Source organism: Narcine bancroftii, assembly GCF_036971445.1.
Source record: "Narcine bancroftii isolate sNarBan1 chromosome 5 unlocalized genomic scaffold, sNarBan1.hap1 SUPER_5_unloc_1, whole genome shotgun sequence".
In the NCBI taxonomy this organism is placed as follows: domain Eukaryota; kingdom Metazoa; phylum Chordata; class Chondrichthyes; order Torpediniformes; family Narcinidae; genus Narcine; species Narcine bancroftii.
Window position 1 is genome coordinate 1,320,977 of NW_027211801.1, and position 22,757 is coordinate 1,343,733.

At 43.4% G+C, this 22,757-nt stretch overlaps 1 protein-coding gene across 1 annotated transcript; it reads right to left on the minus strand.

The window, feature by feature from the left end:
• Positions 1–206: 206 nt before the first annotated feature.
• Positions 207–6,093, minus strand: LOC138750101 (immunoglobulin lambda-1 light chain-like). Its single transcript, XM_069912234.1, has 3 exons — positions 5,953–6,093; positions 5,464–5,826; positions 207–666 (listed from the first exon to the last, which is right to left on the minus strand). The coding sequence occupies exons 1-3, from the start codon at positions 5,999–6,001 to the stop codon at positions 341–343; spliced, it is 738 nt and encodes a 245-aa protein (XP_069768335.1). The 5' UTR covers positions 6,002–6,093; the 3' UTR covers positions 207–340.
• Between the last annotated feature and the right edge of the window lie 16,664 nt (positions 6,094–22,757).

Here is a 22,757-nt window from a genome sequence, read left to right on the forward strand (position 1 = left end):
AGGACAATTCTACAGAATACAGGAAAATCTGATTTTGGAGATGATTAAGAATTGGGTTGGTCTCCAGCAGTGAATATTTTTGCACGATTATACCACACAAGGCAGACACAGACCCCAAAGAGGGCATGAAACATGGGCAGAGAATCAGGAACAAAACATGAAAGTCTGCAGACACCCGTGGTTGAAGTAAATACACAACACTGGAGTAACTCAGCAAGTCAAACAGTGTCCTTTATATAGCAAAGGTAAAAATACATAATCAACATTTCAGGCTTGAGCCCTTCATTGAGCTGTGAAATCCAAGGCACGAGCCAAGAATCTGCGTGTTCTGCTGGCCTCACTACACACAGGATAACGACGAGATGGACTCGCGCAGAGGCGAGCTCAGTGAGCTGTGGCTCACGATGCAGGTATAGCTGGAGCCTGTGTTCCAGGCAGTGGCGGACACATGCAGGTAACTGCTCTGCTTGTAGGTCTGGTCAGCATCAGGGGATGCGACACCCGTCGTCACCCCGCTCTCTGTCTCGACCCCATCCACGCTCCACCGGAGTGACGCGAAGCCTGGCTTAAAGCCGCTCACCAGGCAAGACAAGGTGGCCGAGCCTGAGTCGGTCTCATTCTGGGAGGGAGGGAGCAGTTGAACCGAGGGTTTCCGAGAGTCGCTACCTGTGTGGGAGAGCAGAAGGGAAACATCATTAGGTGATGAAGTCCAAACACCAACACCAACTCTGAATAAAAGATCCCATGGACATGAACACGATGGCCTTTATAAATCAAAGTATTGAGTACAGGAGTTGGGATGTTTTATGGTAAATTAGAGTAAAACATTGGTCACGAACTAGGATTGAAAGAGTGTAGAGAACATTTACTCGGATGTTAACAGGACCTCAGGAACAGAGTTACAGAGAAAGGTTAAACAGGCTAGAACTTTATTCCCTGGGGAAAGGAGAATGAGGGAGATTTGGTAGACATATTTAACGTTATGAGACAGAGAAAATGCTTTTTCAACTGACGATAAGTAACATACAAACCAGAGGACATGGGTTCAGGATGAAAGGGGATATTTTGGGGAAGTAGAATGGGGAAGTAGAATGTAAAAAAATAATCTTCTTCCTTCTGACATCAAAAAAACACAAATATGAAGAAATTAAATTTTATCCCCTTAATTTTTCTAGAATTAAATATAATTGATTAATAAAATTATAATGAACTCACCGATAAATGACATTTATAATTTTAGTCATACTAAATTCATCCAATCATTTTGATGAATAAATATTCCTTCATCTTTTACCCATTTCAACCTATATTTATGCAAATCCAACATAGACATTTTATTCTGTAATAAAGAATACATCGCAGATCTAAATCCCTTCTTACCTCCCTCTGTAAGTAAAATTTCAAACTTTGATCAACTAGGTAACCGTAAAGTATGTCCCAAATTATCCAACAATAAAACATTAAATTGATAATAAGAAAAAAGAGTATTTGAAGGAATATTATTTTTCTCTTTCATTCTTTGGAAAGAAATAAAATAACCTGCTTCATAAGAATCTTGTACAAATTTAATACACTTTTGATCCCATAACTTCAAAAAATGATTATTGTGTAAAGGAAAAAAGCTTATATTGATACAAAGGAGTTTTATCTGAAATCTTCCCTTGAGTACCTAGAACTTCATTTATTTTATACCATAGTTGCAAAGTATGTTTCAAATTCTTGGGCTTGGCTTCGCGGACGAAGATTTATGGAGGGGGTAAAAAGTCCACGTCAGCTGCAGGCTCGTTTGTGGCTGACAAGTCCGATGCGGGACAGGCAGACACGGTTGCAGCGGCTGCAGGGGAAAATTGGTTGGTTGGGGTTGGGTGTTGGGTTTTTCCTCATTTGCCTTTTGTCAGTGAGGTGAGGGTTAGGGTTAGGGTTAGGGTTAGGGTTATTTCATCAAAAAGAAGCTGATCCATCCTCTTCTTACCAATTTGAGATCATTCACTATTTGTCCATATCAATGACTTTTCCAAATCAAACATCCTTTTAATAAATTTCACTGTGCCACATCATAGTAATTTAGAAAATTCAGAAGTTGTAAACCTCCTCATTCATATTTCCAGGTTAATTTTTGTAAAGATACCTTTGCCATCGCATCTTTCCATAACAATTTGCTCACCATGGAGTTCAAATCCTTAAAAAAATTAGTGGGAATCTTACAAGGAATAGATTGAAATAGATTCTGAAAATGAGGAAAAATGTTCATTTCAATACATTTAACTCTTTTTATTAAAGTAATTGGTAAATATTTCCATTGATTGAAGTCATTTTTAATTTAAAAAATAATGGTAAATCATTTATTTCATATAAATGACTATAATTACTATCTTCCTGAACACCTAAATACTTCATTTGATCCAACCATTTAAATTTAACAATATGTTTAGAAAGAGAATAATCTATTGCCTCTAATGGACTAATCTCACTTTTTTCCCAAATGATTTGACAGCCTGATATTTCTCCATACTGTTTCAGTCTGTCATGTAACCACTTCAAAGAATTCTGAGGTTTGTTAAGAATATCAAAACATCATCCACAAACAAATTAATTTTAAATTCATCAAACTTCACTTTAATATCTACAATATTACCATCTTGCATAATCATCTGAGCCAAAGATTCAATAACTAATGCAAAAAGAGCTGGTCACAAAGGACATCCTTGTCTAGTTGATCAATTCAACAGAAAAGGTAAAGAGAACTGTGCATTTGTCAAGACTCTAGCAATAGGATTTTTTAATATAATGCCTTAATCCAACAAGTAAATCTTGGACCAAATGTAAATTTCTACACAACGTTTAAAAAAAAAACTCCACTCAACTCCATCAAAGGCCTTCTCTGCATCCAATGAAATAACCAATGGTAGTTTGGATTCCTCCCAAGAAATCTTAATCAAAGAAAACAATTCTGCTGAATTTATAAAGAATGTTATTCTGCTGAATAACAATTTTTAATAAATCTAGCCTGATCCAAATGAATTAAATCTGGTAAATATTTTGCCAATCTATTAGCTCTTCTTAGCTAGAACCTTTGTTATAACCTTATAATCAGAATTCAACAACGAAATTGGTCGATAAGACCCATCTTTCAATGGATCCCAATCTTTTATTGAATAAATGGTTATATGGTTATATGGTTAACTATTGTAATAGCTTGAGAAAATGAATCTGGTAAAGAGTGAACTTCCATTCCTTGTTTCAATACATCTATTAACAATAGCATTAATAAATCTTAAATACTGGATCTTATGGACCAATTTCTTTGTGAAATGTTGGTTACAAAATTGTAACTAAGGTTCTAGCAAATTGATTGAGGAAACACTTACCAGGTTTAATACATTTAGATCAAGCTGGTGTTATTAAAAATCATTATTCTTCAGATACTATTGCAATATCAATTAGTATGATTCCTATTTCTTGGGAGGAATCCAACTGACCAGTGGTTTTATCATTAGATGCCAAAAAGGCATTTGATCGGAGAGAGTGGAGTTTTTTATTGAAGGTATTAAAAAGGTTTGGGTTTGGACCAATGTTTATTCATTGGATTGAATCTTTCTATCAAAAAGCTTTTGCCAGATTGGGGACGAATGGTCAAATATCATCATGTTTTTATTACAACGATTGAGTAGACAAAGTTTCCCTTTGATTCTTGCATTGTTTGCATTAGGTATTGAAACCTCGGCTCAATTCATAAGACAAGAAAATAATATTAAAGGTGTTAAAGTGAAATCTGAGGAGTATAAGACTAATTTATTTCCAGATGATGTTTTGGTTTACTGAACAGAAACTCAGAATTCTTTGAAATCACTATGTGAAAGATTGAAACAACATGGAGAAATATCTGGCTATAACATTGATGAGGGAAGAAGTTAGATTCTGCCATTGATGGTGATGATCCTCATTGTGAAATGATTGTTCAATTTAAATGGTCAGATCAAATTAAATTTTTAGGTATTAGATTGGATAGGAAATTGGATCATTTTTATGAGTTAAATTAATTGCCTTTATTTCATAAAATCAAGAGTGATTTAAATAGATGAAAGATTTACCTCTCGCATCAATAGATAGAGTTTTTTTTGTGAAGATGGATATCTTTCCTAGAATATAATATCTTTTTTAATCTATACATTGTAAATACCACAAAAGTTTCTTTGGGATTTGAATTCTACAGTTAGAAAGTTTATTTTTATGGAAAGATATCATGTTGAGAGAATCTTTACAAAAATTAATGTGGAGGTATGAACTGGGAGATTTACAACTAACTAATTTTCACAATTATTAAAGAGGAGCACAATTAAAATGTATTAATAGAATGTTGGACTTGGATTATCCATTGGTTTGGGCTAATACTGTGTTATACACAATTGGTGAGAAGAAAAATAAGCAATTTATTGATAAATGGAATTCCAAGTTATTATTCACATAAAATTCACCTATTTTGAGACATTTAATTGAATGATAGAAAATGATAAATGACGAAATAGGTAAACCGGGGAAAATTTCAGCTAAGACAACTTTATACCCGAATAAACCTTTTCCTTTTACGCTTAATAATCAAAATGTGAGATCAGAAAGGAATTAAAATTGTACAAGATTGTTATGAAGCTGATTATTTAATGTCTTTTCAAAGAATGAAGGAAATTCCACAAAGTACTTTTTTTTGTTATTCCCGAGTTAGAGCTTCACTACTGGATAATTTGGGACATTCTTTAATGTTGCCAAGGCAGTTAAAAGTTGAAATTTGGCTTATGGAAGGTGGGAAGAAAACAATTTGTGTCTGAAATGTATTTGTTATTACAGAATAAAATGCCTAAATTAGATTTATATAAGTCGAGATTAAATAGGGAAAAGGATTTTGGGATCATAGTTGATCAGGAATTTTGCGGTAATTTATGTAAAGATAGTGTGACTAAGATTGTTAATGTGAGATAAGTTGCTTCATTATAACTTTATACATCAGTGATATTTAACCCCTGAAAAATTAAAGAGATATAATTTAATTTCTTCAGATTTATGTTTCAGGTGTCATAAGGAAGTAGCTTCTTTCCTACATTCTACTTGGTTATGTGATTATGGTGAAACATTATTGGACACGACTAAAAAAGTTTTTTAGGGAAAGTTCTTAAGAATAAATTGGACCCAACATGATTTTTGTGAAGTGATGTTAAAATGTTGACCTTGGAATTGAGATTAACTGGGTATCAAATTGCGTTGGGGGCCCACACACACCAATCTGGGGGTCGGGGTGAGGTGACTTTCCCAGGTCAAACCTCATCTGGCTGAGGGGGATCTGCAGAATCTGTCTCCAGCGCGGGGTCTCGACAGTTTACTGACATCTTCTGTGCTCACGGACAAAATGAATGAAAGATAGATTCTCAGATCTGGAAATAAAAGTCCGAAAAGTTCCCTGAGTTCACTCACTTGTTACGATCAACGTGGATCCAGGGCCGAACACGTATTCGTTTGCTGAACCGTCCCATGTAGCACAGTAGTAGACGGCGGAGTCTCCAGCTTCCAGGCTGCGGATGGTCAAGGTGTGAGTGTTGGCCGAGGTGTCTCTGGACGGGGCGAATCGGCTGGTGAACCCGCTGCCTCGGTAGATATCATTATCCGGTTGGTGTTCCAATACCCACTCTGGAGCTTCTCCGGGTCGCTGTCGGTACCAGTTCATGTAGTAACTTGCAACGCTCCCCCCCTCCAGCCGACACTCCAAGTGGACGGTCTGTCCCGCAGAGAGTGGGTCGGACATTGGGGTCTGATGGAGTTTAACCAACGCCAGGACACCTGCAATGACACAAAAAACACCGCAGCGGGTGAACGCGGGAAAACAAGGCGCGGGAAAAAGGTCCAACCCGGCTCAGTTCGAGGGGAGGGGATAGCATCAACGGGGAATGGCCCCCGACTTCTCACCTGGAACCCAGACCATCAGAGACCACAGGAGACCCAGCGCAGAGACCATCGCTCCGGACAGGTGAAGACAAAGCAGCGCGATTGGGTTCCTCGAACTCCCGGAGTCGCTCCGGTTCTCCCGTCTGCAAAGCGGCTCCGGAGGCTCTGTTTAAGAAGGGGTGTCCATGAGGGGGAGGGGTCAGGAGGACGCCGTGGGGCGGAGAATCACCCCATCTGGTTGTGGTCCCTGAAATGTTCTCGGGTCACATACATGACACAAGACAGACTTTTTCCCGCGGGAGGGGCAGAATTAGCACTAATGACACAGACACAGACAGTGCCCTCCATCAGAGAACATGACAGCACGGAAACAGGCCCTTCGGCCCTTCCAGTCTATCTAAACCATTTTATTGGCATGGTCCCACTGACCTGCACACAGCCCACAGCCCTCCATACCCCTCACATCCAAGTATCTATCTAAATTCTTCTTAAATATGAACATTGACCCCCCCTCCCATCCATGACCCTTCCCACATTCACCACTTCAACTCATTCCACACTCCCACCAATCTCTATGTGAAGAATTTCCCCAGAACCTTTCCCCTTTCTCCCTTAACCTACGTCTTCTGGTCTCTATCTCACCTACCCTCAGTGGAAATATCTTACCTACATTTATTCTGCAAAATCCCCATCATAATTTGAAATAGCTCCATTAAATCTCCCCTCATTCTTCTACAGACAAGGTAATAATTCCTAACCTTGACCAAAACATCCCAACTCCTGTACTCAATACTTTGATTTATGAAGGTGAAAGTGCCAAAAGCTCACTTTACGCCCATATCCCTCTGTGATGCCACTTTGAAGGGATGATGTATCTCTATTCCCAGGACCCTCTGTTTACTGCACTCCTCAGTTGAGGATGTTTGGTATTAAGATGCTTTTTCCACTATTTGCCCCTGTTTTCCACAGTTTTCAATGTAATCCGATAATTCCCATGCAATTAAAGTGAAGATTCCAGATTTTATTCAAGGTTATTTTTACACATTTTGTTTTGACCAGGGAGAAATTACAGCCCTTAGTTGCGTCATTTCAGGGAACCATAACATTTGGGACATTTGGCTTCACAGCTGTGTGTTAGAACTCAGGTGTATTTAATTGCTTCATTGGTGCAGGTACAAATGAGCGAGGCTTGCTCTAATCATTTGGAGTCTGTGGTTGCCATCTTTCTACACGAGGACCAAAGTTGAGCCAATGAAAGTTAAAGAAGCCGGTAAACCAGAATAAAACACTGAGAAACATCGTAAAACCTTAGTCTCCTGTGGACAGTCGTCATTGACGTATCCAGACTTGCCTCCTGAAGAGTGTTTCTGATCTGTCCGACAGGAGTTTGTGGACTTTTCTTCATTCTGCTGAGATTTCTTCTGTCATCAAGAGTGGAGGTTTTCCTTGGTCGACCAGTCCCATTGCTATGACTGAGATCACCAGGACCCTATTTCTTTTTAATCATTCTGGTCATCCTAAGGTTTGGGCGATGTCCCTTACTGTTTTATTCTGGTTTTTCACCCTCACAGGTACTTCTTTGACTCTCATTGGCACATGTTTGTGACAATAAATCATGATTCTGGCTGATTTCTCTCCACAGGTACTACTTTGGTGCCAGCAACCCTCTATTTATTCATTTATTTATTTTGCAATTCATCAGGTGGCTTTTAACAACGTGGACATAATTAACAAAAAGATATCAACACTCTCAGTTCCAGCCATGTAAACTTTTCAGGAGTTCAGGGACTTGAATATTGGCCTTCAGTGTTGGAGGGATTGAATTTTGGAGCAGTCAGGTTGTGTTGTCTGGTGAGGCTGCATCTGGAGAATTGCCCCAGTTCTCATCTCTTAACTTGAGTAAGGATTAATTGGTTCTGGAGGCGGTGAAGAGGAGATTCAGCAGGTTGGCCTTTGAAGTCATCTGGAATTGCACTCACTGGAATTTAGGTGAATGACAGTGGATCTAATAGAAATGTCTAAAATTATGAAAGGCATAGATAAGATAGAGGTAGGTAAGTTGTTTCCATTGGTGGGGAAAGATCAGAACATGGGCACTTAACGCAAGATTCAGGGGAGTAGAGTTAGGACATTGATTTGGAGGAACTCCCTTTCCCCGAGATTGGGGAATCTGTGGAATTCACTGCCCATTGAAGCATTCGAGGTGACTTCAGTAAATATATTGAAGGCAAAGTTGTGTACAATTTTACATAATAGGGGAATTAAGGGATTTGAGGAAAAGGCAGGTTGGTGGAGATGAGCCCATCATCAGTTCAGTCAAAAGGTTTGATGTATCTGGGACTTGTTCCCTCCTCCCTCACCCTCAGGCCTAGTCAGGCAATGGTTTCCAGGTTTGAAAAGACAGCTGCCTTTTGTGGTTCTCATTAGCTCCCTCTGGGACGCTGGCGGTGTTGTCCGAGCCTTTATTTAGCTGCCACTACACAAATCTACACTGTTTTTAATCATGCAGGCAGGTGTTGTGGTCACTTGGCTCTAGCAGTTGTTGAGAGGGCAGGGAGGAGACAGAAAGGGAGAGAGTGCTGATGTGGGGCAGCACGTTTATAATTCTGGAATCATTAATGCTCCACCATTTACTGCAAGGCTCTGGGTGAAGGTATTAAAGATAAACATAACAGTTCTGAGGCCATTCAAGTACTGAACTTCAGTCTGGGAGCAAAGGCCGAGAGGGAGGCAGAAACAGCGGAAACTCGGTGTTAGGGACAGGACAGGGGCAGTGATTGCGTGGTTGTAATGGGCCGAAAAGCCATTAAAGTGGTAGCAGATTATTGCTTCTCAGACTGGAGGCCTGTGACTAGTTGTGTGTCTCAGGTATCAAGGCTGGACCCATTGCTGTTGGTTTTTCTTTGACTATTTGATTAAAAATTTTAAAACCACAACATTAAGTCAATAATGAATTTTACATATATATGCATATATATATAAGACAATACATGTGGTATATATACTAATCCCTACTCCCTCCCCAACACCCACCTCCCTTCCAATACTCTTCAGAAAGAAAGATGTCAGAGATTATGAATGAATATATGTTCAAATTAACCCCTGTGAAACCGAGTCCCACCAAGAGGATGAGCTGTTGAGAGCTGAAATTTTCAAAAACACTTGTTGTAAATATGGGCTCCATATTTATGGGGTCCTTAATATTTATCACTTAAATTCTAAGTTAACCTTTGAAGAGGAAAGCAGGATCTCATTTCAGTATGTTATCTCTGCATCCACAAATCCGTATCAGACTTCCAAGTAATAGCAAGTTGTAAAAATTCAATTTGATAAATGTTTTACCTTAATGTTAAACTAAACATTTTAATATATCCTAATAGAAATAACTTTAGGTCTAATGGAAGTTTAACCTTTAACACTTTCTCTCAACATGCTTTAATACACGGCCAAGTCGAGTGAACAAATGAACCTATGATGTCTCAAACATAATTCATAAGAAATTCAATTAAATATTTTTAATTTTTCAGGTGTTAAATATAATTGATCTAAAAAGTTATATTGTTCTAATCTGCATCTTGCATTGATGATTTTAGTCATATTATCTATACATAACATTCTCCAATCATCTTGATCTATTATCCTACCTAAATCAGTTTCCCACTTTAATCTTGATCTACAAATATCTGATTTAGACATTTTCCTTTGAAGTAATTTAGACATTTCTGAAATAAATTTCTTAATACTCTCTTTAGTAAGTAAAATTTCTACCTCAGACTGGCAAGGTAATCTTAAACTTTGACCTAATTTATCAATTAATAAAGTTTTAATGTGATAACAAAAAGGTATTATTTTTAGTTGAAAAGAAATATAATAACCAACTTCAAATCAACTTTCTATCATTTGAATCCCTATTTGATTCCTATCTTTATAAATTGATTATTAACAGTCAAAATAAAAAAATTATTTTGATATAAAGTTGTTTTACATGAAATCTAACCTTTCCCACCTATTTCATAATCTATTTTATTCCATAATTCAATTAAAAATTTCAGTATTAGTGGGTCCTTACTTCAATTAAAATTCCATTAATAAATCTGAACTGAGCAGCGTTATAATAATTTGGAAAAGTGGAAGCTGTAAAATGTCGCACTGCTAAAGGCAGAGCTGCTGAATTAAATGCTGTCCACACCAAGCACGTAAACCAGTATCTGCCATTTATTCAAACCACGCGCGTTCCTTTTTAGTGGGGGCGAGAGGGGCAACAGGCTCATGGGGGTGATGTCATAATGCAGCTGTAAGGCCTGGTCATTCCCCTGGCAACGTGCTCCTGCAGCCTGGAACTTCAGTGCGGTGGGAATCAAGTCTCTGTGCTCTCCCGTGTTGGTTGTTTGCTGCAGTGATTTGGCCAGTCATGTGTGTGTTTGACCTGGCTCACTACAGGACCCAGTGATTGAAATTTCCAAATTAATTTCTCTAAGGAAATTCTTACCATTTTACCTTTCTAATTAAACAGATCCTTAAAATGTTTTGATGTATATTGTAAGGAATGGATTGAGAAAGATATTGAATGCTTGGGAAAATATTCATCTTGATATAATTCACTCTTCCTATTAAAGTGATAGGTAAATAATTCCATCTATTCAAATCATCTTTAATTTTATTAAATAATGGTAAATAATTCAACTAATATAAAATATCCAAATTTTATACATTTTAATTCCCAAATATTTAATTCCTTTCCCATATCACCATATGCACCAATTACAGTATGGAAACAGGTGATATCAGCCCCTCTCATCCACACCGATTTAAGTGATCTCTTCTTGTCCCACCCACCCACTCCCTGTCCAGAACCCTCCAATCCCCTCACATCCAAGCACTCATTCAACCTTCTCTTAAATGACAACATTGGTCCTGCTGCAACCACTCAGCCCCCACTCTCTGAGTGAAGAAGCTTCCTCTCATGTTACTCCTAAACTTTTGCCCCCAACCCATAAATTATGACTCCTCGTTCCAATCTCACCGACCCTCAAGGGGAAGAGCCTATTCACATCTACTCTGTCTGTCCCCATCATAATTTTAAATACCTCTATCAAATCCTCCCTCAACTTTCTATGCTCCGATGAATAAAGACCCAGTCAACTCAATCATTCTTTGTATTCTAGATACTGCAATCCAGGCAACATTTTAGTAAATCTTCTCTGAACTCTCTCTATCTTATTGATATCCTTCCTATAATTTGGGGCCCACAACTGCACACACTATTCCAAATTTGGCCTCACCAATGCCTTGAACAGTCTGTCTTGGGTAAACTTATACCTCTCATTTTGTTCGTTTTAGATTGGTCACAGTGTTTGAGCTACCGAAAGAATATAGACACACACACCGAGAGCAGTTCAGTTTATACAAATGTTTATTACAAATTCAAAAGCTGATTTCACACTACAATATGCAAGCCCTTCCCAACTATACTTATCAACGCTTGGACTGGTCCCAACTGCCGAAGTGAGGCAACGACTGCACACTTGTCGTTGGTTGTCAGGACGCCAGTAGCAACTTCTCCACCTCCCCTGACCGGGACGTTGGCTGGACTCCAGATGTTCTTCTTCTTGCTGAGAGATGTTGCCACCTCTCGGAGAGTCTCAAACTTCAGCAGCGGGACCATGACTTATATTACCCAAAAACTGCTTACCCAAGCACCTATTCCCAGCACAGCAAGAAAGATAAGCAAGCAAGCTAGCATGCTAGGCTTCTAACGAATAACATAACTTTCAGCTTATCACTTTGAATACAATGGTTTATTTTGCATCAAGGCAAGGCCTCTGACTGTCTGTGACCAAAACAAGCAGGAAGATTAAATGTTCTTGGTACACAGATGTCCTTTCGTCAGATAACAGCATCTCTGGCCCTTTGGTGGAATTTAGCTTATGTCTGCTGAATCTAAAACACAAGCAGGTTCTCAGCCTTCCAGACACCAGAGCTGCAAGTTTAAAAAAAAAACAGGTTAGAATCTTCCATTACACAGTCTTAATACCACCTCCCAGATCCTATATTCTCTGCTTTGATTTATAAAGGCCAGCATGCCAAAAACCATCTTTACCACCCTCTTTACATGAGAATCCATTTTCAAAGAACAATGAAGCATTATTCCAAGATCTCTTTGTTCCTCTGCATTCCTCAATGCCCTCCCCTTCACTGCATATTTCCTGTTTTGATTATTCTTCCCATAATGAAGTACTTCACACTTATCCATAGTAAACTCCATCTGCCATCTTTCAGCCCACTCTTCTAAACAGTCCAAATCCTTCTGCAGTTCCCAAAAACCCTATTTTTGTATCATCTTCATCTTTATTAACCCCAATTTTCCACTCTATCATCTAAATCATTAAAATAAATGACGAACAGCAAGGGACCCAACAGCGAGCCCTGAGGCACACCACTCATCGCCAGCCTCCATCCTGACAGACAGTTATCCACCAATACTCTTTGGTGTCTATCTTCAAGCCACTGTTGAACCCATCTGACTATCTCAACATTCTTTCTTTGGCTTTGCTTCGCGGACGAAGATTTATGGAGGGGGTAAAAAGTCCACGTCAGCTGCAGGCTCGTTTGTGGCTGACCAGTCCGATGCGGGACAGGCAGACACGATTGCAGCGGTTGCAAGGGAAAATTGGTTGGTTGGGGTTGGGTGTTGGGTTTTTCCTCCTTTGCCTTTTGTCAGTGAGGTGGGCTCTGCGGTCTTCTTCAAAGGAGGCTGCTGCCCGCCAAACTGTGAGGCGCCAAGATGCACGGTTTGAGGCGTTATCAGCCCACTGGCGGTGGTCAATGTGGCAGGCACCAAGAGATTTCTTTAGGCAGTCCTTGTACCTTTTCTTTGGTGCACCTCTGTCACGGTGGCCAGTGGAGAGCTCGCCATATAATACGATCTTGGGAAGGCGATGGTCCTCCATTCTGGAGACGTGACCCATCCAGCGCAGCTGGATCTTCAGCAGCGTGGACTCGATGCTGTCGACCTCTGCCATCTCGAGTACCTCGACGTTAGGGGTGTGAGCGCTCCAATGGATGTTGAGGATGGAGCGGAGACAACGCTGGTGGAAGCGTTCTAGGAGCCGTAGGTGGTGCCGGTAGAGGACCCATGATTCGGAGCCGAACAGGAGTGTGGGTATGACAACGGCTCTGTATACGCTTATCTTTGTGAGGTTTTCTTCAGCATGATGCTGAACCAAGCCATGAAAGACCCCAACAATGAAGACGCTGTTTACATCCGGCACCGCACGGATGGCAGTCTCTTCAATCTGAGGCGCCTGCAAGCTCACACCAAGACACAAGAGAAACTTGTCCGTGAACTACTCTTTGCAGATGATGCCGCTTTAGTTGCCCATTCAGAGCCAGCTCTTCAGCGCTTGACGTCCTGCTTTGCGGAAACTGCCAAAATGTTTGGCCTGGAAGTCAGCCTGAAGAAAACTGAGGTCCTCCATCAGCCAGCTCCCCACCATGACTACCAGCCCCCCACATCTCCATCGGGCACACAAAACTCAAAACGGTCAACCAGTTTACCTATCTCGGCTGCACCATTTCATCAGATGCAAGGATCGACAATGAGATAGACAACAGACTCGCCAAGGCAAATAGCGCCTTTGGAAGACTACACAAAAGAGTCTGGAAAAACAACCAATCTCAACATTAATACCATTTAAATTGAACCTTTTTTTGCATTGAGTATAATGCCCCTCAACCAAAAGCATAATTTCACTTTTATCTCAATTAATTTTATAACCTGTTATTTCACCATATTCCTTTAATCTCTGTTGTGAACTGTGATTCACTATTAATGTGCTGTACTGACGACTGGTCCCACTTCCCTGCTCCTCCCCCTGTTACCTGTATCTAACCCTAGTTTCACACCTAAACCCAGAACCCAACTGAAGCCTATTCATGACCCCTACATGTGTTGTAATGTAATAAAAGTGTATGTTTTCCCTCCAGTCGAGTGTGAGCTTTTATCTCCACGACAATTTTATTAGCTGACAAACAAGGATGGAGATGTTACTCAAGCCAAGTTTGCTGCTAATAGACCCCCAGTCTCCTGAATGCGGCTGTGGAGTTTTCATATTGGCTAGACTGCTTCCAGGCCTACCTGAACTCGGCCAGGGACGTCTTCCATACAGACAAACTCTGGAGTTCAGCGGCCATGACAAGGGTAGGGACGAACGGGTACGTAGTCGTCCGAGATTTCCCGATGTACGAGCCCACCATCGAGGAGCTGAATGCCCACTACATAAAAGCCCGGAATGTGGACCTAGTGAGGCACTGGCTTGCCCTACGACGCCAATGGCCCGGAGAGTCGATTGAGGACAACGTGCTGGTTATGCGGACACTGGCTAAGAAGAGCAGGTATGTGGCCACCTTAGGCCACATCTGGAAAGCTAAACAGATCCAGAACACTCTGGCCGTGGGGGTCCACGTCAGGCATGTGAGGCAGCAATTGCTTGAGTCAAGAAGGAAAAACATCATTAGCCATGTCACGCTGGCCAAATCTCTGGAACAGGTCAGTCTCGAGAACAATGTCCTCGTGGCGTACGAGATGGCACTCTCGGGTGAGCACCTCCAAGGACCGGATCCTCCCTCTAAAGGCAGCTGCCTCCTGAACCCAGGAGTGCTTTTTCTGCAACAAGGGACAGCATCCCGTTGCCTGCTGCCCAGCCAAAGACTTGCGTGCTCCAGCTGTGAGAAGAAGGGACATTGGGTGAGGGAGTGCCGCGCAAAGGGAGGTCCGGCTTCCAGTACCAAGACATCTGCCCCGGGCTCACCCAAGATTGCCTGCTGCGCATCCCGCTGCCTACAGAAATAGTGCAAAAATCAAGAATGACATCGAGAATGACAACATTTCTTTGTGGATGATTGAACTCTCCACCGAGAATTTTGGGCATCACCTACCGGCCAGGAAGCCCTTAACCACACTTCAGATGCCTTGTCCAGGGGGTGCTGTGCATCCGCATACACCGGTCAACTGTGGACCTTACAGAATATGCTCTGCCACCCAGGGGTCACCCGCATGGCTCATTTGATCAAGTCCCGTAACTTTCCCTATGCTTTGGAAAACGTCAGGTCATGCCAGGTCTGCGCTGAGTGTAAGTCGCACATTTATCACCCAGCAAAAGCACACCTGATCAAGTCATTCAGGCCCTTTGAACGGCTCAGTATCAATTTTACAAGACCTTGCCTCTCCACGAACTGGAATATATGATTTCATTCATCGATGATTACTCCCACATCCCGGTCGCCATCCCGTGCTCAGGCACACCTGTTACGTCTGTTATGAAAGCCCTAGATTCTATTTTCAACCTGTTCAAGTGTCCCAGCTATATTGATAGTGACAGGGGCTCAGCCTTCATCAGCGAGGAGCTGCCTCAGTTCCTGCTGGTGGGTGCATCATGTCCAACAGGACAACCAGTTACAAACCCCAGGGGAACGGGCTGGTTGAAAAAGAGAATGCCCCGATCTGGAAGGCTGTCAAACTTGCCCTGAAGCAAGAAGGCCTTCCAGACTCATGCTGGCAGGATGTCCTCCCCATCGCGCACCACTCCATTTGGTCGCTACTCTGCTCTGCGAACAAACCTACTGCTCATGAGCTCACGTTTACATTCAACAGAAGGTCGACATCAGGGAGTAAGCTCCCAGCTCGGCTCAGTAGTCCTGCTCCGGTCCTTTTCAAGAAGCACGTGAGGAGAAGTAAGGTGGAAAGGGTGAAATTGCTCCATGCCAACCCCACCTACGCCTACATTCCATACCTTGATGGTAGGGAGGACACCATCTCCGTCAGGGACCAGACACCTGCTGGAACAGAGGATCCATTGCCTCAGAGGCCCCACAAACTACTGAGCTTTTTCTCCCCACCCCTGCTCGGGGCCTCACGGGACCTGGTTTTGGAGGAGAGTGAATCCACCTCCATTGTCGAGCTGGAGCCCTAGCCCACTAACCTTCCATCACAGACGGACCACGAGACTCAAAGATCCCATTACACCTCGGTGCTAAGGCACTTTACCAGGATCTCCAGACCCCTGGACCTCCTCAATCTGGAAATACTATCATAAATATTTCTCTTCTGTGTCTCTTCCTAGCTATTGATGCTTGTTCTCATCATCCACAGACCCTTAATTCTGAAGGAAGGGGTGAATGTAGTGAAATGGGATTCACTAGAAGTGTGCTGTAGTGATGACTGGTCCTGCCTCCCAGCTCGTACCCCTGGAGCCTGTATATAAACCCTGGTTTCCTGCCTAAACCCAGAACCCTACTGAAGCCTATTCGTGAACCCCATCTGTGTTGTCAGCTAATAAAACCATTTGTTCTCCCTCCAGTCGAGTGTGAACTTTAATCAACGCCACATGTGTTGAGGTGACTTTTCAAGGGTCAAACCTCATCTGGCTTAGGGGGATCTGCAGAATCTGTCTCCAGTGCTGTTTCTTGACAGTTTACAGACATCTTCTGTGCTCACGGACAAAATGAATTTTTTTAAAAATTCGCAAATCGAGAAAGAAATGTCCCAAAATTTACTTGAGTTCACTCTCTGGTAACGACCAATATCGTTCCAGGGTCGAACACCTATCACTGTGCGATGTTCCAATAGAGAGGACCTCCTAAAATCTCCCATGCTCCGACAGGCCGTCTTCAGCACCAATCCCTGCACTGTTCAGGCGAATCCACATCACAGAAGGAGACCTGAAAGAAAAAATCGAAATGGTCATATCACAAGTAAGGGGAAACATTCAGGTGTGTGCGGGAGAAAGAGTTAACACTTAGACTTTGATGAGGCCAAATTTGGAGAATTACATGTATTTGGTCACCAAACTGCAGGAAAGACAACAATAACATTGGAAGGAGATGGGCGGAGGATTTACACGGATGTTGCCATGTCTTGAGGAACTCAGTTACAGGGAAAGTTTAAATAGGTGAGGAGTGAAAAAGGAAAGTCTGCAGACGCAATGATTGAAGTTGGAACAACGGTGGGGAAACTCAGCAGGTCAAGCATCAAACTTTATGTAGCAGAAATAGCCTGAGCCCTTCAACAAGGGCTGAGGGGGCGCACGGACAAAATGGTGAGGGGGCGGGGATGGAGCAGGAATCCAAATAGGCAGGAGGTCAGAGGTGGATAAGGGAGGGAGGGCACATCAGCCAACAAGGGGAGGGGGGATGGGTCTGTGAATGGGGAGGGAAAGGAGGTGGAGAGCTGGAGGGAAGGGGAGATGGAGATGGGGAAGAGAGGGAGAATGGGGAGTCGCTAGTAGTGGGTGGTCAATCGGCCAGGCAGGCAGGAGAAAGAATCCCGGTGATGGATGTGCGGGCTCTGACAAGAAATCTGAATCTCAGGCCACCCCAGAGGGTTTTTGTACAGTGCGTTCTCAATGTGACTTTGCTGGAGGGGTCAAGTTATAATAAATGGGGAATGGCCCCCTGACTTCTCACCTGGAATCCAGACCATCATAGACCACAGGAAACGCGGCGCAGAGATCATCGGTCCAGACAGGCAAAGACAAAGCTGCGCGATTGGATTCCTCGAACTCCCGGAGCCAATCTGGTTCTAGCGTGTGCAAAGCGGCTCCGGAGGCTCTGTTTATGAAGGGATGCCCATGAGGGAGAGTTGTCACGAGAACGCTGTGGGGTGGAGAATCACCTAATCTGGTTGTGATCCCTGAAATAATCAGATTTGTTCTCATATCACATACATGATATAACATAAACTTTCTCCTGCAAGAGAGAGGGATAATTACAGAGACAGACAGTGCCCTCCATCAAAGAACATTACAGACAAAACAGGCCCTTCAGCCCATCTAGTCTGTGTCGAACCATGTTACTGCCTAGTCCCACTGACATGCACCCCACCCATAGCCGTCCATACCCCTCCCATATACTTCTAAAATGTGAACATTGAGCATGCATTCACCACTTTAGCTGGCACCTCATTCCACACTCCCACCGCTCTCTGTGTGAAGTTCACCCAAATCTTTTCCCCTTTCTCCCTTGACCCATGTTCTCTGGTCTATATCTCACCTCCCCTCACGGGAAAATCCTGCCTATATTTACTCTGTCTATCTCCCTCATAATTTTAAATACCTCTATCAAACCTCCATTCATTCTTCTACATTCCAGGGATTAAAGTCCTAACCTGTTTAACCTTTACTTGTACCTCAGTTCCTGAAGTTGGGGAAACTTCCTAGTAAATCTTCTCTGCTCTCTTTCAATCTTTGTGATAACTTTCCTGTAGTTTGGTGATCAAAACTGCACACAATGCTCCAGATTTGGTCTCACCAATATCTCATAGAACTTGACCAAAACGTCCCAACTCCTGTTCTCAATACTTCAATTTATGAAGGTCAAGATTCCAAAAGCTCTCTTTACGCCCCTATACCCCCATGATGCCATGTTCAGACAATGATGTATCTATATTCTTAGGTTCCTCTGTTCTCCCCTACTGGAATGTTTCGAACTAAGATGGTTTTTCCCTTTAATTACATGTGAATTGTCTGATTTCAAGTTGAAAACTGAGGAGAACAGCAACAAATAAAGTCCACATTATTTGTACACAGTTTGGTTTGACCATGGAGAAATTACAGCCCTTTTTATCCATAGTCCCATCATTTCAGCGAACCATAACGTTTGGGACATTTGACTTCACCGCTGTTTGTGAGAACTCAGGTATGTTTAATTGCTTCATTGGTGCAGGTATAAGTGAGCGAGACTTGCTCTAAGCGTTTGGAGTCTGTGGTTGCCATCTTTCTACACGAGGACCAGAGTTGAGCCAATGAAAGTTAAAGAATCCATTATGAGGCTGGAAAACCAGAATAAAACAGTGAGAGTCATCGTCAAACCTTAGTCTCCGATGGACAGTCGCCATGATGTATCCACACCTGCCTCCTGAAGAGTGTTTCTGATCGGTCCGACAAGAATTTGGAGAATCTTCTTCATTCTGCTGAGATTTCTTCTGTCATCAACAGTGGAGATTTTTTTTGGTCGACCAGTCCCATTGCATTGACTGCGATCACCTGGATCCTTTTTCTTCTCAATGATGTTCCAAACAGTTGATTTTGGTCATTCTGAGATTTGGGCGATGTCCCTTACTGTTTTATTCTGGTTTTCCACCCTCACAGTCACTTCTTTGACTCGGATTGGCATGTTTGTGCCAATATATCCTGATTCTGATGGATTTATCTCCACAGATGCTACTTGGCTGGCTGAGTCCTTCCAGTCACCCTTCACTTTTATTTATTTTGCTTTTCATAAGATGGCTTTTAACAACGTGGACATAATTAAGGAAAGGAAATCAGCACTGGCGTTTCAGCCATGGATACATTGCAGGAGTTCAGGGACTGGAATCTTGGCCTTCAGTTCTGGATGGATTGAATTTAGTAGCAGGCAGATTGTGCTATAACTATACAAAGTCCTGCTCAGGCTGCATCTGGAGAACTGCAGCAGTTCTGGTCTCCTTACCTGAGGAAGGATGTACTGGCTTTAAAGCGGTGCAGAGGACGTTCACCAAGTTGATTCCAGAGATGAAGGGGTTGGCCTATGAAGAGAGAATGAGTCGTCTGTGTCTGCACTTGCTGGAATTTAGAAGAATGGGACGGGATCTTACAGAAATGTATAAAATCATGAAATGTATAGATAAATAGAGGTCGGTGAGTTGTTCCCATTGGTGAGGGAGACCAGAACAAGGGGACTTTGCCTCAAGATTCAGGGGAGTAGCTTTAGGATAGAGATGAGGAGGAACTGCTATTCCCAGAGGGTGGGGAATCTGTGGAATTCGCTGCCTATTGAAGCATTCCAGGCAACCTCAGTAAATATATTGAAGGCAAGGTTGTTTTGATTTTTAAATAGTAGGTGAATTAAGGGATATGGGGAAAAGGCAGGTCAGTGTAAATGAACCAATCATCAGGTTAGAGAAAAGGCATGATGTATCTGGGAATTGTTCCCTCCTCCCTCAACCTCAGGCCTAGACAGACAATGGCTCCCATGGTCGAGAAGACAGCTGCATTCTGTGGTTCTCATTAGATCCCTCTGGGGACCTTGGCGGTGTTGCCCAAGCCTTTACTTAGCTGCCATTACACAAATCAACAATGTTTCTAATTCTGCAGGCAGGTTTTGTGGTCACTGGGCCCCAGCAGTTGGTGAGGGGGGAGGGGAAGGGGCAGGAAGGGAGGGAGAGCTGATGTGGGCTGTGTGTTTATACTTCTGGAAATATTAATGCTCAACCATTTACTGCGAGGCTCTGGATGAAAGTATTACAGATAAACATTGCAGTCTGGAGATAAACACATCAGAATAAAGTACTGAGATTCAGTCTGGGAGCAAAGGCCGAGAGGGAGGCAGAAACAACAGGTAGTCGGTGTAAGAGACAGGGCAGGGGGCACTGAGGGTTGTAATGGGACAAAAGGCAATTAAAGTGGTAGCAGATTATTGCTTCTCAGACTGGAGGCCTGTCACTAGTGGTGTGTCTCAGGGATCAGGGCTGGGGCCATTGCTGCTTGGTTTTATTAATTTTTTTTATTTAAATGTTTAAAATCATAATTTTCAATCAATAATGAATTATATATATATGATAATACATGTGGTGTATATACCAATCCCTCACTCCTTCCTCCCTTTGAGCCCCCACCCCTTGACCACCTGAAGCCAAGTGCAGGGGCTGAGCAGGGGTCCGTCGAGGTGATTCACCTGGACCAATTGGTTGAAGGTGAGGGCTGAGTCCGGGCAAGCTGTCTGGACACAGCACCTGGTGATTTAGGTGGGCTAATCGCAAGGGTCAACTTGATTGCTTGGGGAGATCTTGATTGGGAGGTAGGGTGTCCTCCCAACAGGAGCTCAGTAGTGCTACCAGGTGATGGATGCTGGCTCTCCATTACAGTCCATCCCTTCGGAAGACATACTGCACGCCAATAATATATGACAGGAGATTACTAAGTCTAATGGATTAAGGCTGAGGTGCGTATGTTTCGACAGGCAAAACAAAGAATAATCCGCGCTATAATAATTGGAATAAATACAGTCCCCCAGTATATGATAGTTGCCTAGACATTCCCAATGGAGCCAAATGGCCACAAGTCTCCCCATGAGATGATGTGCTGGAGAAACTGCTCCCTGGAATTTTATAATTTTAGCCACTGAGTCCCAAATATGGTCAGCAAGGTGGGTGATGTTGGAGGATGCGTCAGGTAGGTAGATGCAGCGTCCTGACCAATTACAGCACAGGTACCACCCTATTCACTGCCAGCAGGTAGTCAAGGGCCTTGCAATTTTGCAGTGCGACCATCTGGACCGCCGTCAGCTCCACAGCTGCTCGGTCAAGGTGTCCTGTGTATGCTGAAATGTCTCTGCCATCTCGTTGGCCAACTTCTCAAGGAGAGCAGTCATCTGGATCTCTTCAGTGGAAAGCCGGGAGGTACCGTACCTGGGGAAGGCGATCATCCAGAACCTTTCCGCCGCTGTGATAGTTCTCTTGTTGCGCTGGTCTCCAAAGGCTGGGTGCTCCCCCAGGTCATTGAGAGTGTGGATGTAAGGCACAATGAATGCGGGAAACTGCAGCCGAGACTGGTGCCAGGCAGCCAGAGGTAGGTTCAATGGATGCATACCCAGTGGGTGACATTCAGGGTCCAGGGAGCCCCCAGCATGTTGACACCTTTGGAGGTGTCGTGTACCCACTATGCAGGCAGTCACTGTCTCCGACTGGGAGGTTGGAGGTGTGTCTGATGGGGAGTCTGCACCAGCACTCCTTTGGTTTGTGGAGGAGCTGTGGGATGACGAGGGGTGGGGGGCGGGGGGGGGGGAGAGTGGTCAGGACTCAAGTGGAGAGCAAATTGTAAAAATTGAAATACTAGTTCCTAACATACCCACCGCATCTGGGGTCAGAGGAGGGGACAGTGTTCATTGGAGAGGTCAAGGATAGTGGGCTGCCTTCAGGCCCATCTCATATAGATAAGCTGAAGCCCGCTGGAGAAAAGAGTCTATGTAAGCAGTTCATCTGACACTCGTCCAGCAGGATGGGAGTCAGTGGTGGTGATTGATCGGTGTGTGCTGGGGTTTGGACGCTGATCCAGCAGTCCGATCTGTTAGTCTTAGTGGCAAAGGCTCAGGCAACGTAGGGGAAGGTGTTTGCCGGTGTGACATTACCGATGATCGCAGCGAGCAGTGGGGACATGTTGGAGACTTGCATGGTCCCGTGGAGTGAAAGAATAATGGGGAGAGTGAGGAGTGGGGGGATAAACTCATTGTCTCTGAGTAAGATGGTGGGTGTGGAGACAAGGTTAGTCTGACCTGGGATTGTGACCCAACTTGTGTCCCTAGGACCTCACATGGCAATTTCTCCCTTCTGGACGGGATCTTTTGTCTGTTGTATCCACATTCTCCCCGAGTTCTCTGTCTCAGATGGTTTGGTGGGCTCAGATTCAGGAGGTGGGGCGTGTGCCAGGTGGCGTGACAGTAGGGTCTGCCCTTGGCCGGTGGGCTGTGTGTTTAAATGATCCCCAGCCTGCTACAGCATGCTCAGCCAACCCCGCAGTGTGTGGGAGGGGGTCAGGGTGCGGATACTCTCTTTGAGCAGACCGTTCATCCTTTCAATTAGGCCGAATGCCTGTGGGTAGGAAGGGATGTGGAGTAACTACGAGATCCCCACCTCAGCAGCCCAGACCTGGGCTTCAGCACCCATGAAGTGTGAGCCCTGATCAGATTGTAACTTCCAGGGGGCTCCATGGATAGATGAGAGGCGCTGGAATACTTTGAAGTGGTTATTCTGGTCAGCTTTCTCACAGGGTACTGCCACCAATGCACCAGAATAT

Coding starts and splice junctions, on each gene's coding strand:
- LOC138750101 (XM_069912234.1), bottom strand. CDS start 6,001: ATGGTCTCTGCGCTGGGTCTCCTGTGGTCTCTGATGGTCTGGGTTCCA. Junction 5,827..5,952: donor TCTGATGGTCTGGGTTCCAG/GTGAGAAGTCGG, acceptor GTGTCATTGCAG/GTGTCCTGGCGTTGGTTAAA. Junction 667..5,463: donor ATCCACGTTGATCGTAACAA/GTGAGTGAACTC, acceptor TCTCCCACACAG/GTAGCGACTCTCGGAAACCC.